The sequence below is a fragment of the Emys orbicularis genome, chromosome 7, assembly GCF_028017835.1.
Source record: "Emys orbicularis isolate rEmyOrb1 chromosome 7, rEmyOrb1.hap1, whole genome shotgun sequence".
In the NCBI taxonomy this organism is placed as follows: domain Eukaryota; kingdom Metazoa; phylum Chordata; order Testudines; family Emydidae; genus Emys; species Emys orbicularis.
Window position 1 is genome coordinate 101228519 of NC_088689.1, and position 12267 is coordinate 101240785.

At 51.0% G+C, this 12267-nt stretch overlaps 1 protein-coding gene across 1 annotated transcript; it reads left to right on the top strand.

The window, feature by feature from the left end:
- Positions 1-1803: 1803 nt before the first annotated feature.
- Positions 1804-11036, top strand: LOC135881367 (cystatin-POGU1-like). Its single transcript, XM_065408009.1, has 3 exons — positions 1804-2059; positions 7074-7199; positions 10632-11036. The coding sequence occupies exons 1-3, from the start codon at positions 1838-1840 to the stop codon at positions 10710-10712; spliced, it is 429 nt and encodes a 142-aa protein (XP_065264081.1). The 5' UTR covers positions 1804-1837; the 3' UTR covers positions 10713-11036.
- The last annotated feature ends 1231 nt before the right edge of the window (positions 11037-12267 follow it).

The following is a 12267-nucleotide window of genomic DNA, read 5'->3' on the forward strand; positions in this document are numbered from 1 at the left end:
TATGATGATGATTACTGAAAATCTTATCTCATCATATAAAAGAAAAGGTTCTTCCAACCCCAAAGGATCAGCCACATACCCAGGTCCAATTATAACTTAGATCTTACACAAAATACACGCTTATAGCCAATTCTTATTAACTAAACTAAAATTTATTAAAAAAGAAAAGAGAGAGAGAGTGTTGGTTAAAAGATCAATATACATACAGACTTGAATTCAATTCTTGAGGTTCAGATACATAGCAGAGATGAGCTTGTAGTTGCCAAAAGTCTTTTTAGATATAGTCCATAGGTTATAGTCCAATGTCCATATTCAAGGTGATTCCAGTCAGTGACTGGGGATCTCAATCCTTATGGCTTATGGTTTCCCCCTCTTGAAACCCAAAGCAGATCTGAGATGAGGAAAGATCGTGTCCCAGGGGTTTTATACATTTCCTACAGCCTTTTGGCCTGAGAAAACAGTAGGCTTAACTTTTCTTCTCCTAAACATCATGGCAATTAGCACAGTATAATTTATCCATAAAACAGTTCAGATACAGGTTACCACAACCTTCAAAGAGACATATAGACAATAATACTATTTCACTCGAGTGTCTTCCTCAATGTTAATACCCCTTTTTTGGTCTTTGAATCAAAGCTATAGCAATAGACAAGACTTGTTTGCTTACATCACAAGACCTGAGCAAACATCTACCCTTCTATCTCCAACACTGCAGACTTGCACTTCAAAGCTCTATTCATTTACATAGCTTCCTAACCAGTCTCTAAAGTTCGGCCATGGGTCAGGTCAGTCTGTGAGTTAATTAACTCTTTCTGGCCCTGTCACCTTTCAATGAGATATTATATTACACTCACAGGGCCGGTGCAAGGAAGTTTCGCGCCCTAGGCGAAACTTCCATCTTGCGCCACCCCCACCCCCCAGCTAATCCCCTCCCCCACGGCAGCTAACCATGCCCCCCCACCAGAGGAGCCCCCCCCCCGCAGCAGCTAACCCCGCCTGCCGCCACCCCCCCCCACCTGGGGAGCCCCCCCCCCAGCAGCAGCTACCCCCCCTCTGCAGCTAACCCCGCGAGGGGAGCCCCCCTCCACGGCAGCTAACCCCGCCCGGGGAGCCTGCCCCAGCTCACCTCCGCTCCGCCGCTCTAATTCTCCTCCCCTCCCAGGCTTGCAGCACCGATTGGAGGAGAATTAGAGCGGGGGCTGTGTGCTCAGCGGAGGAGGCAGAGTGGAGGTGATCTGGGGCAGGGAGCGGTTCCCCTGTGCGCCCCCCCCGTTACTGTGCGCGGCCCTCCCCGCACCCTCCTGCCCCAGCTCACCTTCACTCCACCTCCTCGCCTGAGCGGGCTTTTAGGCGCCCTCAACCACTAGGCGCCCTAGGCGGCCGCCTAGTTTGCCTAGTGGTTGCACTGGCCCCGTATACTCATAACATTACAGTGTCGCAGAAAGGGTGAGGTGTGAGGTGGGGTGACCAGATGTCCCGATTTTATAGGGACAGTCCCAATATTTGGGGCTTTGTCTTATGCAGGCGCCTATTACCTCCCACACCCTGTCCCGATTTTTCACACTTGCTGTCTGGTCACCCTAGGAGGACAAGGCTGAAGGAGGACAGGGGGGAGGCAGCGCCCACAAGTGTATGGGGAGCTTCTCCCAAGTGCTAGGGTCAGATAGGTGGGAAGGAATCCTCACTGTATACAGGGCAGGTGGGGTTCCCTGCGGGCGGGGCCAGCAGGGGAGGCGGGGCTCTCAGGGCGGGGCTAAAAGGAGAGGCGGGGCTAGATGGGGAGGCGGGGCTAGCGGGGCTCTCCTGGGGGCGGTGCTCAGGCCTCTCATTCGCAGCAATGTCGAGCCCTGGAGCGGGTGTGTGGCTGGTTGCGCTGTGGCTGCTGCTCCTGGCGGGGCCGGGGCTGCGCGGGGAGCGCCTGGCCGGGGGGCTGCAGGAGGTGCCGATCTCGGATCCCGGGGTGCAGGCGGCCGTGCGGTTCGCGGTGGAGGCCTATAACAAGGCCAGCAACAGCCTGCACTACTCCCGGGCGGAGCGGGTGCTGCTGGCCCTCAGCCAGGTCAGCAGGGCCGGGGTGGGGCTGGAGCCAGCTGGGGGCGCAGCGCCGCAGTCGGGGGTGCAGGTGTCCGGGTTGGAGCCGGGGCAGGGGTGGATTCGGGGTGGGGTTTGGGTCTCTTCGGGGAGCCCTGGAGCTGACAGGGGTCTGGGGGGCGGGGGACGGAGTTAGGTATAGGTGGGGGTAGGGTCTGGACCCTGGAGGAGTAGGGGAAGCCCCACAGCCCGGTGGGGATTAGGGACTGGGCCCGATGGGGGGCAGAGGTGTGGGGGGCTGGGAGGCCCCTGTGACCAGGTGGGGGGCAAGGATGCTGGTTATGGGATGGCAGGTTGCAGGGGAGGTGTCCTGTGAGAGCAGCTTCTGCTGCCACTCACACAGCTGGTCGGGGGGGGGGGGGGGCGGCCTAGAATTCGTGCTAACTTCTTCAGTGACAGCCGAGTGTCCTGCCAGTCTGAGTAACCACTGGAGGAGCCCTGGACTCTGCAGGTGCCCACATCCCCCTCCCTCTGAGCCCCAGTGTTTCAGCTTCCTGTAACAAAATCCAGCTGTTGCCCATGGCCTGTGGAGAAAACCTGGCAAAGAGGAGTGTAAGCAGGCAGGATGCCTGGGGGGCAGACCACAGTGGCACCCACTTCCCTGTGCCACTCTTTTGTACATGTGCGACCCTGTATCTGAGCCCACAATCTCAGCTCCCCTTGAATTACATCTCTAACCCCTGTGGCTGTGGAGAGACCCTTACCACTACGAGTAGGCAGCATGGGACTGTTTGGATCACCATGCAGAGGGTCGTGAGGAAGAGCATTGGTTGATATCCCTGCACCAGAGTGCCAGAGCCTCCGCTCTCATCTAAAATAAAATAATTGTCTCCAGGCCTCCTGGCTGCAGAAATACTCACTTCCTATGTTTAGGGTGTAACACGGGACAGGAGGGAGGGAAGTCACTATTGGCTGGTAGGGTTATTATGGCTGTACCCAAACCACAAGAATGCTGCTCTGCAGCCAGGGCATTGTCCCTTCCCAGCATTACCCAAGCACCATGTCTGCCCAGACCCACAGCCTGCCCTGCTTCTCTCCTACTCGCCCGGCTAGGCAGGCTCACTCTCCGTGCCACTGGTTCTCTTCCACCACTGCTGCAAGCACCCAATGCAACAGGAGTTTTGTGGGGGCTCCCCATCTGCTGGGTGCTGAGTGGGACCCTGTCTGGGATTGTGTGGGTGTGGGTGCTCTCCTGCTGATGCTGTGCAAGACCCTGTCTGGGATCAGGGGTGAGGGGGGCTCCCCTATCGTGCTGGGTGCTGCGTGGGACCCTGGCTGGGATCTGGCGGTCAGGGTCCCATGCACTCGCTTCCCTCTGCCTCTACCCACTCTGGATTAGCTCATGGTGTGTCAACACCTGGTTGTGTACATGAAAATCTAACTGCTGGAGGAAGAAGGCATGTATGATGATGGATCTGGTCTAGGACTGTCTGATCTCATTGTGTTCCTTCTAGGGGAGATCAGGGCTAAGTCAGACAGTTATTATTGGTGTTACACTAGTGCCTAGAAACCTCAGCTGAGATTGAGGTGAGGCCCCCTGTCATGTCGGGCACTGTATGGGTTCCCAACCAAGATTGGCGGGAGGGCTTTTAGGGGTGGGAAGTTCCCCATCTCCCTTCTCTATCTCATGGTTGTATCCTTCCATCCTGTCTCCTCTTTTTCTTCTCTAGTCTAGCATGAACAGTGCCAGTCCTCGGTCTCTTTTTGTGAACTTGTGTATGCTGAACCTGTGCCCTCTTGCTCTTGGAAGCTGGTTTTCACCAAGATCAGTTGTAGCCATCTTGTACTAGACAGATGTGACCTCACAATAGAAAGTTGCTCCCCATGGAATGTTGTTTACAGCTCTCTAATGCATAAGGCTCTGAAGAACCAGCCTTTTCTAATGGTTACTTTGGGCTTCTGTGATGCCTTTTGTCCAAGGCTTGCTCTGTGCTAAGACTTGCAGTATGGGGACAAAAGCCCAGGTTCTCATTGGGATCATCTCTGTGCTTCCTTTGCCTTTTCTCATTAGCCTGTGACACTGGACCTGCTGGTCTGATTCAGCGACCCTTGGCTTCTTGGAGGGGTGAGAGGAGGAACTGGGGAGGGCTCAGTGAAGAGCTACAAGAACAATTGAGGGTCTGGATTCCTGGAACACAATGACACAGAAAAGGACTTGCGGGGCGTGTAGGAACGTGCACTCCCAGTGCGATGCTGTAGCTAATGGGGCGAATGCGATCCTTGGACATTAAAACAGAGGAGTAAGCAAGCAGGAGTAGGGTGATGCTATTACCTCTGTCTACGGTGTCAGTGAGACCACTACCGGGTACTGTCTGTTTCTGGTGTCTACCCTTTCAAAGGGTATCAATGATTGGAGAGAACTCAGAAGAGCCACAAAAGTGATTTGAGGGCTGGAAACCCCAGTATTTAGTTTCTCTAGGAGAAGGTGAATGGGTGATTTGATCATGGTCTGCAAGTACCTCCATGGGGAGGAGATTGATGATAGCGGGCCTTTTAATCCAGCAGACAAAGGCAGAATGAGCCCCAACAGCTGGGAGCTGAAGCTGGACAAATTCAGACTAGAAATAAGGTGCACATTTTTAACAGGGAGGGGGATTAACCATTGGACCAGCTGACGTAGGGATGGGGTGGATTCTCTGTCCCTTGAAGTTTTTAAACCAAGACGGGATGTCTTCCTACAAGACATGCTGCAGAAATGGCTAGGGGAGATGCTCAGGCCTGTGATATACAGAAGGTCAAAGATGATCGGGATGGTCCCTTCTGGCCTTAAAGTCTAGGGTTCCCTGTGATATACAGAAGGTCAAAGATGATCGGGATGGTCCCTTCTGGCCTTAAAGTCTAGGGTTTCCTGCTCCACCAGTTTGAGAAATTCCCTACTGAGTGAATGGTCAGTTTTGGTGCTAAGCTTCCCCATATTAGTGGAACATGTGCAGAGGCATGCAGTAGAATTTGGGGCCATATAAAAAGGTGGCATAGATACAGGTGCATGCTACATATTGGCAAGTGGATGTAAACCATCCACTTGTGGTTGGGCTCCCTAGCATCTACCTGCTCCACCGGAAAGGAAGAACTGTACTAGGGACACAATCTGGAACAACAGGTTGCTGCTTGCATCATGGCTCTTGTATCTTCCTGGTTTTATTTCCTAGTTACACCCTCTCTTTCCACCGTTTCCACCTATTCTGTATCTCAATGCCCACTTGTCTATGGAAAGTCTAACCTATGTCATGATGATTGAGCTGATCTGGGATTGTCTTGATCTCACCAGGTTCTTTCTAGGGGAGATCTGGGCTAAGTAAGTAGTTGTTATGGGTATTACAGTAACACCTAGAAGCCTCGGCCAAGACAGCCCACTCCCTGCTGAGTTTGGGGACCCTGGTTGTGCCACATGATGCACAGACACGGAGTGAGAGAGAGCCCCGCCCTGAAGAACTTCTAACTGAAGTAGACAAAGGGTGGGAGAGGAAGTAGAGGTACAAAGAAGGGAAGGAATTTGCCCAAGGTCAGTGGCAGAGTGGGGACTAGAACCCAGTGACCTGACTCCCAGCCCAGTGATCTGTTCCCTGGGCCACATTTCTTGGACTCCTCTTTATAAAGCTCCAGCTTTTTATTGACACTGGTGCCAGATAGACCTGGCCATAACAATCCATATCTTCCATCCATCCACAGAGGATGAGGAAGGATTAGTGGAATGGCACCTAGTGCTGAGGACAGGGCAGTCCTACAGAACCATCTGTATCGCTTGGGGAACCGGGCCTGTTCCAACACAATGCATTGTAATGCAAAGTTATACATCTAGGGACAAGAAGTGTGGGCTGTGCGTACGGACTGGGGGACTGTATCCTGGAAAGCAGTGACCCTGAGCAGGATTTAGGGTCACAGTGGACAAACAGCGCAGCATGAGCTCCCGGTGTGATCCTTACCTGTGCAAACAGGGGAGTAGGAGCAGGGAGGGGATTTTACTTCTGCATACAGCATTGGAGGGAGCGATACTGGAACACTGCGTCCAGTTCTGAGGGCCACATTTTCAAAAGGATGTTGAAAAATTGGAGAGGGGGCAGAGAAGAGCCAGAGAAATGATCAGAAGGCTGGAAACAAATGACTGATGCTGAGAGACTTAATGAGCTCAATGTGATTAGCTTCTTAAACCGATCAAGAGATGTCATAGTTAAGGCTACAATTTAGGCATGGGTATTTTTAGTAAAAGTCAAGGACAGGTCACTGGCAATAACCAAAAAGTCAGGGCCAGTGACCTGTCCATGACTTTTACTAGAAATACCCCTAACTAAATCTTAGGTGCTGAGGGGGGTTCCAGCGGTCGCTGCTGCACCTGGGAATGGGGGGTGGCCCAGGGCTGTGCTGCTGCTACTCCTGGATCTGGCTTTTTATTCTTCAGCTGACTCTGAGGACCAAATAGTGCTCTAAAATCCAGTGATGGATGAGTGCACTGGAATGGGACTCAGGAGACCCTAGGTCTTATTCCTGGCTCTGTTACTGATCTTAAGCAAGTCCCTTCCCCTCTCTGTGTTGTAGTTTCCTCTCCCACCCTTTGTCTATTGTCTAAGCTCTAAAAGTCTGGGACCGTCTTCCATTGATTTTAATGAGCTCTGGATCAGCCACAGCGCCTGGCATGGGGGCTGTGTAGATTTTTATGGGAGAGCAGGGGGGAGCAATCTGTGCAGTGCCTGGCACAAATGGGGTCCCGATCTCAGTCCGGGGGTGGTTTCTGCACAGCGCCTGGCACAAATGTGGGCCCTGATCTCAGTCGGGGAGGTGGAGGGGGAGAAAGGCTGTCTGTGCAGTTGTTGGCATGATGAAGAGCCCCCCCAATCTCAGTTGTGGCCTCCAAGCACTACCATCTGCAAACAGAACAATTGCAGTTTGTGGAGCTGAAACTCTTGATTCCCCAATTTCCCGCTATTGATCGGAAGTGGGAAATGTCCAGAATCTTCCTCACTCTGGGATCTCTGCTCTTGTTCCAGGTGGTGGCTGGCATGAAATACTACCTGACCGTACAGCTGGTGACAACACAGTGCCGGAAAAATGGGGCAGGCCTTGGAAACGGGGACCTCAGCACATGCCCCTTGCCGCCAGCATCAGAGCAACAGGTGAGCAGAGAAAACTGCATAGCGTCTAGTTGAGGTGTCAACTTTGTGTGGGCTCAGTTCTGTCTTGCGAGGTCAGGGTCACTGCCTGGCACAGAACTTACTTGTATAACCACAGCACCTACAAGCTCCAGTCATGGGCCAGGACCCCACTGTGTTCAGTGCTGTACAAACAGAACAAAAAAATGAGCCCCAGAGAGCTTCCAATCTAGGTATAAGACAAGAGCTGGCAGACAGACTGGGGAGCCAAAGGAAACAATGAGACGCAACTGGGCAGTGGGCTCAGCACATCAGCAGCCTGGCTGTTGAATTTTTTTTGTAGGCATCATGGTAGAGGAGAACTTTAAGGAGATACTTGAAGGAGGATAATGCAGTAGCTTTGCAGACGTGTATGGGGAGCTTCTCCCAAGCAGGAGGGACAGCATCTTGAAACATCTGGGAAGCAACACCTTTAGTTGGACTTGGGTTACTTTGGACAACCTAGAGTACAGGGTGCGGCACAACACCTCTTACCTCGGGCAAGTCCCTCCATCTTCACCGTGCCTCAGTTTCCCCTGCCCACCCTTCGTCTATTTGGATTGCAACTTCTGTGGAGTAGGGATTGTCAGAACCTGGCACAGTGGGGCCGTGATCACAGGTAAGGTCTATGGGTGCTAGTGTAATATAAATAAGCTTAGGGAGTATCTCAGTCTTAAAGTGGATACATCATAAGTTTTGTGTTAACAGTATCTCAAAGCTTCATAGTAATTTAAAATGATGAAAATGTTTCTAATTTAAAGCACGCCCCTGAGGGGCTAGCAATCCAAACACTGAAACTGAATGTAACCAGAGTGGGAAATTGACTTGCCCCAGAATGTAAACAGAAGTGAAACTGAGGCCAGTAGTTCCTTTTCACCATCCCCCTGAAGGGAATGGTAATAGTAAAAGCGAGGGAAGGGTACAGTTAGGATAATGAGACATCAGATTTTCCTTAGGCTCTCTGGAAAATTGCAGCTTTATGGTGTAAGATGTCCATAATGGGCTGGTCAAAAGTTTTTCCACTGAAATTGTTTATTCAATGAAAAAATTTAGTTTTGTCAAAATCCCAACTTTCCAACTAAACTGTGTGTGTGCAAAAAGTGCCCTCTTTCCACAGAAAATATCAATATTTCAGCCGTAAACTGAAATATTTCCATTCAGAATGGCACTGTAGCACCTCTCAGGTGTTTGTCATTTGGGGACTTGGTGCTCCTATTATGCTCTGTAAGCCAGGCTCCCTGTCCAGCCTACATCTCCAGTGATGCACCACCGCCACAGACTGGCTAAGGGTATGTCTACATGAAATTAGATTGATTTTATAGAAGTCGCTTTTTAGAAATCGATTTTATAGTAGATTGCGTATGTCCACACTAAGCGCATTAAGTCGGTGGAGTGCGTCCTCACTACCGTGGCTAGCATCGACTTACGGAGTGATGCACTGTGGGTAGCTATTCCACAGTTCCCGCAGTCTCTGCCGCCCATTGGAATTCTGGGTTAAGCTCCTAATGCCTGATGGGGCAAAAACATTGTCACGGGTGGTTTTGGGTACATGTCGTCAGTCGCCCCTCCCTCCGTGAAAGCAATGGCAGACAATTGTTTCGCGCCAGACACCAGGGCGATTAGAAGAGCACAGCAAGGCGTGCTGTGCATCAGAGAGGCTTTGAAAACCAGTTTCATGACTGGCCAGGCTTCGGTGTGACTGTGTGTGTGTGTGTGTTTCTCCTTGATGCAAACCCGCCCCCTTTGTTGATTTTAATTCCCTGTAAGCCAACCACCCTCCCCCCTTCGAAATAAAATAACTATTGTTTTGAAACCATGCATTCTTTCATTATTAATTAAAAAAAAAAATGAGATAATGGACAAGGTAGCCCGGGTGGGGTGGGGTGGGGGAGGAGGGAAGGACAAGGCCACATTGCGTATTGTAGCCACGCTAAAAATCAAACTGTTAGAATGACAGCCTTCTTCTGTTGCTTGGGCCATCCTCTGCAGTGGAGTGGCTGGGTGCCTGGAGCCTCCCCCCCCCACGTTCTTGGGCATCTGGGTGAGGAGGCTATAGAACATTGGGAGGAAGGTAGGCAGTTATACAGTGGATGCTGCGGGGGTCTGTGCTCTTTTTGGCTTTCCTGCAGCTCCAACATGTCCATTTGCTCCCCCAACAGACGCTTCAGCATGTCCGTTTGCTCCCCCATTAGCCTCAGCATCACATCCTGCCACCGCTCTTTGCGCTCACTTAATTCTTTCCTGGCCTCTGCCACTGAATGCCTCCATGCATTAAGCTGTGCCCTATCAGTGCGGGAGGACTGCATGAGCTCGGAAAACATGTCATTGCGAGTGCGGTTTTTGTTTTGTTTTGCCTTCTAATCTGCGATAACCTCAGGGACAGAGATGATGAGGGAGCATAGAAACATTCTACGCTATACGATTCTGGGGGGACTGCATGGTCACTTGTGCTGCTGAGTTTGCCACGCTGATCAAACAGGAAATGAAATTCAAAAGTTCCTGGGGCTTTTCCTGTGTACCTGGCTAGTGCATCGGAGTTCAAAGTGCTGTCCAGAGCAGTCACAATGGAGCACTTTGGGATAGCTCCCGGAGGCCAATACCGTCGATTTGCGTCTGCACTACCCCAAATTCGACCCAGCAAAGTCAATTTTAGCGCTACTTCCCTCACTGGGGAGGAGTACAGAAGTTGATTTTAAGAGCCCGTTAGGTCGATGGAATAGGGTTGGTTGTGTGGACGCATTCATTTTTAAATCGACCTAACACGGCTAAATTCAACCTAACCCCGTAGTGTAGACCAGGCCTAAGAGGTGAATCTTGAGAGATGGAGTCTGGCCAGAGAGTGCGACCTATCGAGGGGAATAGGCGATGAGGTACTTGAATTACAACTCTTGCGAAGCACCACAGCACCGTATTGAAATCAAAATAGCTCAGTTTTTGGCTGAAATATTTTTTGGGGTTGGATAGTTTTGCCCAAAAGTTGAAATCCTCTGTGGAAGGGAAACCTATTTACGCCCCACCCTATTGGTAGTGACTCAGGTAAGGAATCTTAAATAAAGAAGCCCCAAACCTTATAACCCGATGGTGCCCTTTGTAGAAAGTAAAATAGGAAACAAAAGACACTTTTAATAGACTGGGTGTATGGGGGCATAAGCTGACTCGCTGCTAGTGTTGGGGTTATCTGAAGCTTTGCATGGGCACTGGTTCGGGATCACACTGGTAAATTATGAGTTCCCATCAATAAACCAAACAGCAGTTGCATCCCAGCGCTGTGTGAGTGGGTGCTGTCACTGTCACTAAAACCTTTGGCCTGATTCTTGGGCTGCAATGCACCTGGGCATAAGCCAATTCATCCTGGTATTACAGCAGCCATGCTGTGTTTCATGACTATCTAATTGTGGGACGTTTTCCCCCCTACAGAAACTGCTCTGTGAGTTCCAGGTCTGGTCCCGTCCCTGGCTCAATGAGACACAGTTATTATCTCAGAACTGCTCTGTCTGACTCCTGAAACCCGTCCCATCTGACGACAGTGAACCAATCTGCCATTGATCGATGCTGCCTGGGGATCATGCTGGCTCTCTCTTCTTCTATTGCTGCCTCTTCTCTCTAATCCCCATATTCCCCACCAGGAGGAGGAAGATCAGGATCTTAGATCTCCTCCTCTCCCCCACTCGGAGCAGGTTTGGAAATGGCTGGGCCCCTCTTCTCCTGTAGTGTCTTATTGTTCAGCCTTGCTTAATGACCAAACTGAAGCCCCTGGATGCTTTCTGTCGTAGCTAAGATTTGGCATCCCCTATGATGTAGGGAATAAAACTGATCCACCATGATTCAATGGCTGGTGTTTTTCTTCCCTCAGTTCCTCCGTCCCTCTTTTCTCTGTTGTTGAATACTTCATAGATTTCAAGGCAATTGTGCTCATCTTTGCTGAGCTGTGAGACGCAGGCCATGGAATTTCATCCAACCCATATCTGGCAGTTGAGCTAGAGCATAACTTTTATTTCAGACAGATATCCAGTCTTGATTTAAAGACTCTTAAGTAATAGCAAATCCACCTATTTCCTCTGTACTCAGTTACTGACATATATAGGAAAAGGGCAGTATCCCTTTAAATATCTCAAGCCCTCTGGGAATGCCAATAGTTTTCTAGGAGTTAGAAGCAGTCAGAGCAGGGGTCTATACAGATCTAGGCTTTACATCTGTTCTCAGGTTATCAGAGAACGGGGCTAAGCCAGGAGTTCTGATCCCAGCTGCCTCGCACTATGGGGAAGATGAATAAGGTCTAAAAACCCAGTGGGCTGAACAGACACGTGGCAATAGGCAGCTTTGTGGGTCTGGTGGACAGACAGCACGAGCTGGATCCATCTCGAGTTGTGATAGATAAATGCCTGGTTCCCAAGGTAAGGGCTGTGCTGGCCTGACCTGATTTGGACTGAGCCAAACTGCTTGGAGCTGAACTGACATTTACATCTGGGCCCCAGGGTGGGGGACCAGGCTGGCTCAGTGGGGAACATGGGGGGCCTTTCCCTCCTAGAGGCACCCTCTCTGATGTGGCCTGAAGGTGGGGGAGTCGCTGGCTCGGGGGAGGGGATGAGGCTCAGGGTGGAGTGGGAGGAGCAGACAGCAGAGGCAGGACCCTGAATATTGGCCAAGGGCTAACAGTGTGCTCCGGCTCTAAGAGCCATTCTGGGCTAGGTGCAGGAATGGCTGGGAGGATGCTCTGAACTGTTCTGCAGGAGGCTGGATTAGACTGGAAACTCTTTGGGACAGGCACCAGCTTTGTTCTGTGTCTGCGTAGGGCCTAGCGGACAGGGTCCTGGTCCCTGCCTGGGGCTGGTGGGTGCTGTTGCCCCCCAAATGCTAATAATGGTTCGTTCTGCCCTTACAATCCATAACACTGCCAGAGGCTTGGCTAAAGAGCAGAAATAAAATGAGCCCAAACACCATCTACTGGCTGCTTTGGGTTACTCTAAAATCTGCAGGGTCTCCCTCAGTTGCAAAGAAAATTCATATCCTGTGCCTCAGACGTGACCCGGGTGTAGTGCATAGGAATAGGGTG

Bases quoted from the DNA above. Each gene is read 5' to 3' on its own strand.
- LOC135881367 (XM_065408009.1), top strand. From the start codon at position 1,838: ATGTCGAGCCCTGGAGCGGGTGTGTGGCTGGTTGCGCTGTGGCTGCTG. The intron at 2,060-7,073 runs GTCAGCAGGGCC...CTCTTGTTCCAG, and splicing joins TGCTGCTGGCCCTCAGCCAG to GTGGTGGCTGGCATGAAATA. The intron at 7,200-10,631 runs GTGAGCAGAGAA...TCCCCCCTACAG, and splicing joins CGCCAGCATCAGAGCAACAG to AAACTGCTCTGTGAGTTCCA.